General features: G+C 40.9%; 1 protein-coding gene across 3 annotated transcripts in view; it reads right to left on the bottom strand.

The window, feature by feature from the left end:
• Nucleotides 1-6,795, bottom strand: part of LOC111875812 (oxysterol-binding protein-related protein 6) — an 85,694-nt gene that overhangs the window by 10,216 nt on the left and 68,683 nt on the right. For all 3 annotated transcript variants that reach the window (XM_023872354.2, XM_023872355.2, XM_033750232.1), the window contains exons 15-16: nucleotides 6,234-6,394; nucleotides 1,689-1,833 (exon numbers count right to left, since the gene is read on the bottom strand). In XM_023872354.2, the coding sequence (XP_023728122.1) occupies nucleotides 1,689-1,833; nucleotides 6,234-6,394 (306 nt within the window). The remainder of the gene's footprint in view (nucleotides 1-1,688; nucleotides 1,834-6,233; nucleotides 6,395-6,795) is intronic.

Raw genomic sequence — 6,795 nt, 5'->3', positions numbered from 1 at the left:
TTTCCCATGCTTTCAGCATTTCTCTTATTGTGCCAGAAGATTGTTGCTTTGCTGTTATCTCCTCCTCCTCCTCTGACAAATTCTCCTCCACAACTTCTTGCTGTGAAACACAATGCAACTCCAAATCGTGCAAATCGTTGATGAGACCGATTGTATGTGCGTGCTAGATCAGCCACGCTCACACCTCGTTCTTGCTTTTCGATGATTTTACGTTTCATTTCTACGGTTATTTTTATTCTCTTATGGCCGTCTTTTTGCGGATTTTTCTTCGGGGACATTTTTGCAAGGGTTATTAAACTTTGCACAAAAAAATCACAATAATATTTCTGAACACAAGTTTGGAAAAATGTGTGATCACAAGCGACACTAAGATGCTAGCGGAACGAATGCTAAACACAGACTGACGTAGCAAGTGCACAATCCGGGACTTCCCTTCTCGTCACTCGTTATGTGAAACATCGCTCGTTAAGCGAGTCATTTTTTTACAATTTGTTTTGCTCGTTATGCGAATTACTTGTTATGAGGTGCTCGTTAAGCAAGGTTCCACTGTATATGGAAAATAAAGGAAATGAATGAATGAACGAATGAATGAAAGCTGCTGTAGTTGTTAAAAATATTAGATTTGTTCATTGCATTATGATGACATTGTATGTATATATTAATATTCACAAAATATATTGTAATAGTGGTTTCTATTTGTATTGATATCCTTCTGAAGATGGTCTATAGGACTGAAACACGTAAAGGATAAAAGATTAAAAAGAAAGAACTTCATCAGTCACACTGGATGGAGACCAGTATCTAATCTTAAGGCACCATTGTCAGCCAAAGAAATGGACCCATGGAGATGGTGGGTCTTGAGAGAAGTTGGCCGCTGGCAGAGGAACGACCCACCATGCCATTCCTGCATGGATTAAGGGACACAGCCATACAAGACTGATGGCTGAACAGAGACAACAGAAAAATTTGGCCAGGGACAGGGTGGCAAGACAAGCCCCTATAGGTTGGACACTCGATAGGGGACGAGGTGCACCAAGAATGCTAAAAGGGAACATAGGACATGGCACAAGATGGCAGGTACATCTGAGGAAGGGGAGGATAACTGGGAACAGTATCAGAGGACAAAGCAAGAGATGGGAGCTACATATGGGATGAGTGAAAACTTTACATGAGGCCCCTGGGCAAACTCTCAAGCTAGAGGTCATGAAGCAAGCATTTAAATGTGGAAAATGAGCAAGAGGACATTGTGGAGGGGTCAGCCCCTCTGAAATGAAAGAAGAGATGGCTCACAGAGTAGGAGCCATAAATGTAGGAGCATTGACCACTCTCAGAAATTTTGGCCACACCAACCGGAGGAAGATGACGGTGATTAAACTGGACTGACTGGCACCCCAGGAGGGAACCGCTCAGGATGAGCAGCCTTAGGGAGGAAGCAGTGGGATCAGATGGAGAGTAAACACCGCAAGAAACCATGCCACAGGAAGGAAAGGTGAGAACAAGTACAGCCATCAGAAAAGAAGAAATGGTGGTATGCCCATAGGGCAGCCTTGAGGAGGGAGCAATGTGGCATATATTCATAAGAATATCATAATAAATAACAATTTCATTACTTCAGTACAGCTCATTTAAAAATGACATTTTTAGGCACTTCTGATTAGTAAAAGTTGTAGTCTCAGTAGATTGATTACCTGGCCTCCAGATACACCGAGCAGAGGGTGCAACTCCACAGTATAGGGCTTCACTCCATTTCCCAAACAGATTCCGCACAACCTTCCCTTCTTCATTTGTCACTATACCAAACACTTCATGGCGCTTGGCTGACCAATAGCTTGCCTAAAAGCATATCATCTGCTTAACATCGCTGATAGCAAGGCCTCTAAATAAAGTAGTTTCTTACTGAGTGAAAAGGATACAAAGAAATTATGAATAAACATAACAGGTTTAAGGCTATGACTGTTCATATCTCTCAATTTGCTTAACAGATATATCCTTTGTTTCTGATTAGAGGCAATGATATCTGCAGCAGAATTCTTTTAGTGAACTGAATAAGATATATTGATATCCCTTGTAGGTCCTCCAATGGACTACATTCTGAAAATCATATTCTGATGCAGACAATTAACACTGCCAACATTTAAACTCCAAAAAAATAAACTGCAACTGGACATACAAAGCAACTCTGATATAATGAAAATTCAGAAAATCCAAAAATTGATGAAATGTACAATCTTCAATTACATATATTACTAATATGGCCCTAAGATTAAAATATTAAAAAAACATAATCTTTAAAAAAAAGCACTGCAGGCTCCAAAGTAGTTATTTTTTTGCACGTTTGCATTGAAAACTTGTCAAATGCCCATATTAGCTTTTCCATGTTTGTAGACCCATAACATACTGCGGTGTATTTGCTCTATATAGGAACTGTTGAGCAACAGAGGCCTCAGGGCATGCACACAACGTGAGAGTTGCGGACTGTATTGGCATTTTGCTAGGTGACAACTCTGTGAACACTCAGATAGCGCAACAGGAAGTGCGAGTGATGTCACATATCCCCACTCATCCCATCACTACGCAGCGCTCGGTAAACACCCTTCCCCATTGGCTGTGATGTCACGCAACAGTGGAGTCCGTGCAGCAACCGTTGCTAGGCAACTGGTTGGTAAACACGTCCAACAATATAGGCTGTTTTCTGTGTGGTCCGTGAGAGGTCCATGTAAGGGGGTTCAATGCACCAGACGAGTTCACCCCCATGTGGAGGTGGGGTCAAATACCTCCACCGTGACCCTGCAAGTCACAGGAGGAGATGAAATGGGAAGTCTCAAATATGAGACAGTAAAATGGTCGCAAGTCCTAAGGGACCAGGACCTGAGAAACACTGTGCTGGCGAGGACTAGCAGCATATACAAAAGACAGACCCATCCTCTCGTCAGAGAGGGCGTCCCAAAGAAACAAGACCGTAACTGTCAAGAAGTAATAAATATCTGGTCATGAGCCCCAGGAGGGTGCTAGATATCAAGACTTACTGACTGACTGATCGTCAGTTGCAATATGACTGTGGCTTTGACTTTGACAGACAAGTTCAGTTGTATCGAGGGAAAGGAATTGAGACAGCTGCTGAAGTGTCAGTTGAAGTCTAGCAGTCGTCGAGTACAGTTGAAACACAGTGACAGTGTCAGGTGAAATATAGCAGCCGCCGGAGACAGTTGAAGTCTGGAAGTGATTATCACAGAAGGATTGGGACAATAAAATTGTGAATTGTGTAAGTGTAAGAGTGAGTGAGCAATAAATTCACTAGATCCAATACTGGTGTTAAGTCATTTGTCACGTCACAAAGCCAGCACGTGACAACTGGTGTTACAGAAGTGGGATTCGAACTTAAACACGCCTCGACCTAAGACAAATAGCTGAATTTATGAGTGCATCAAGTGTTATCCTGCCAACAAAAAAAATGGACTCACAGCAGATGATGGAACTCCTATTGAAAGAGATGAGGGTGATGCAAGAAAAGGGGGAGGCAGATAGAAAAGCCATCCAAGAAGAAATGAAAAGTGACCGAGAAGACTGGAAAGCTGCCCAAGAAGAGTAGAAAGCCTGGCAAAAGAAGAGATCGCCACAAGAACAATAGTCATGAGAAACAAGAGAATGGAAGCAGACAGAAGAACCGCATGGGAAGAAGTCGAACCCGAAAGAGACGAAGACGATGGCCATACGTTTGCTGTGGGACGTTCAGAGCTGCTCCCCGAGTAGAAAACATTGCCTACGGAGACCAAGAGTAGTACTATAAACCTGACCACACTCCAAGACGCAACATTCTAAACTGGTAGTACCCATGCTGACGTAAGCTGATAAGACTGCTGTCCCCGCTCCACGACAGATGGTTTGACCCCTCTACCACAGCTAGAGTTCCAAGGAACTAACGTTACCAGTGATGTCTTTTGTCACAAAGAAGATCCTTCTATAAATTCTACTCATTATATCTCAGTAAAATGTTGAACCGAGCATGACAAATTGAACTTAAAAATATATAAACTGAATGTGGTATAGTGCCGTATGTTAAAACAAAATGACTTGAAGGGGCCAATCCACTTTAACACATATAATGTCTGAATGATGTGCAACAAAATGTTGTAACATACATTTAATAATCTAAATTCAGCAGTTAGTCAACCTACACACAGGATATCCTAAAAGTTGCTTTACCATGATTATATTCACATTCCAGAAAGCAACTACTTTCTTCACAACCAAATGCAAATTGTATAAATACAACAATAACATAACAGCTGACAGAAATGAGCATCTGTGCAACCACAGTGTTACCATCTGCTGAAAATAAAAATATGAACATGAGAAAAAATCACAGTTTGTATATATTCACACATACTGGAGCACAAGACCTGCATGGTACAGTCATACTAACTTTACTAAGTTCACTTAATGGTGCTGTGAATACGTACGTAGGTAAGTCAATAAGTAAGTTACAAACTGACACAGAACTTAAACAAATAAGAGTACTATGAAGAAAGTCGTCTTCTGGGTTTAGGCGCCGTGTATTCTTCGTTTTGGCATCAAAACTTACAAATATGAGTACTGATTTGAAAAATGCTTTCATATCTCAACATAATCTCCCTGTACATTGAGGCACTTGTCGCATCATTTCACAAGCCCCTGAAAACCAGCAGCATAAAATTCTTGGGCTGCTGTCAGAACCAGGCGTGTTCACATGGCATGGCCTACCTCATAATGCATGACAGGCTGCATGCTTCCGTTGAATGGTCTTATGAAGTTTCCTGAGGATCTTACAGTAGGAATCAGCATTTATGGTTTGTCCTTGAAGCTGGAATGTGGTGAGCAGTATGCCTTTGTCATCCCAGAAGACTGTGAGCATCACTTTCCTGGAGGATGGTGTCACCTCAAACTTTTTTTTTTTGGCAGGCAACGCAGGATGTTTCCACTATATTGACGCACACTTTGTCTCGGGCTGGTAATGGTGAACCCAAAACACATCACCTGTGACAATTTGGGCTAGCATATTGTGTCCTTCATCGTGGTAGCGATTGAGATGCTGTAATGCCAGACCCATTCTTTACATTTTGTGTTGTGGGGTCAGCATGTGCGGCACCCATTGTGCACAGACTTTGTGAAAATGTACACTGTCATGCATTATGAGGTAGGACATGCCTTGTGAACACGACAGCAGCCCAAAGAATTTTATGCTGCTGGTTTTCAGGGTCTTGTGAAATGATGGGACAGAGAGACTATGTTGAGAAATAAAAGCATTTTTCAAAATCAGTACTCTTATTTGTTTAAGTTCTATATCCATTTATAACTTACTTATTGACTTACCCTCACATAACATCAAACAAATGGATGATTCATGAATAACAAACTGGAAAGGACATGGAAGGAATTAATCATTGTCTACTTTAACGTTCTATGACATGATTACAAGGTGTATTGCAAGGCAACAGCTGAGCAAACATGTTCCCACAGCAGCAAATATACACACAACAGTGGAGGAATTGCTGGGGGGCAGCGTTTTCTGTATGATCTGCACTGAGGCTATAGAGTGAGCATTATTAAGACAAGTTAGTTGAGAGTCATTACCAAGTGAAGACTAGCAAAGACATAACAAACCAAGACTCAGAGTGTACAGTAGTGGTTTATTAATTGTGTAAATCAGTGGTAGTGTTACAATTCTTTTTAGCTACATATTATAAGTGGTAAATAAATCCAACCACAAATCCAAACCGTGTCCCATTTCTAACATGTAACAACTGGCATGAGAAGTGGAATGTGAGGGATTGAATTGCTGGGACGAACGCTGCATTGGATAGTTACTCCGTTATACTATAAAAAATGGGACAAGTGCTCTAATGTCTACTGATCAAAATGAGAGAAACACAAGAATTGACAAAGGCCAATAAAGAATCGATGGAATTTTGTCTAGAAAAAGATGGAGGCTAAGCAGGAAAAGTTACAGGCAATGATGGATGCCTGGTAAGAACAGAGGAAGGCCAGTCAAGAAAAGACAGACTGTATAAAAGAAATGCATGCGCTTACTGCCCCCACAGGGCTGAGTTTCCAAATTTCTACAAGGAGTGACATATGAGGACACTATCTGAGTACTTGAGGACTGATTTGGGAGAGCAGCACCTGGTCACAGAGTACCACAGTCAACTGAAAGACAATCACAGTCAAGACAATGGTCAGCCATATGTTTTCATTACCTTGACAAAAGTGAGCTTGCAGCTGATTCTGCCATTGGTAATCCGCAGTTCTCCATACTGATCTACCCAGCGCTGGCCACCAAAGAGATTGTGCACACATGTTGTTACTTTGTTCCATTCATATTGGTCACCGTACTTAGGAAGCTGCACATTTACACTACCTGTACAGAATCAGTGCCTCAGCATTGCAACATAGAAGAAGGGCAATTATATCACACAAGCTATCGCAAGTGCATTTAATGAATATTTGCTTTCATTAGCTGAGAAAACATATTCCAACAACAACAACAATAATAATAATAATAATAATAATCCAATATACTATCTGTCTCATGCCTTTAACAATTCATTTCCAAATATCAATCTCAAATTCTCAACAAGGAAGGAAATTGAAAACATTATTAAATCCCTTAAGCCCAAAAATTCACATGGATATGATGAAATCTCTACCAAATTACTTAAAGCAAGCTCTGTTTACATCAGTTCACCCTTGAATCATCTATGTAATAAATCTTTATCATCAGGTACTTTTCCTCAACGCTTAAAATACGCTGTAATGAAA

This window comes from Cryptotermes secundus, unplaced genomic scaffold (assembly GCF_002891405.2).
Source record: "Cryptotermes secundus unplaced genomic scaffold, Csec_1.0 scaffold1799, whole genome shotgun sequence".
NCBI classification, from domain to species: Eukaryota; Metazoa; Arthropoda; class Insecta; order Blattodea; family Kalotermitidae; genus Cryptotermes; species Cryptotermes secundus.
This window is presented reverse-complemented; position numbering and strand designations above follow the sequence as displayed.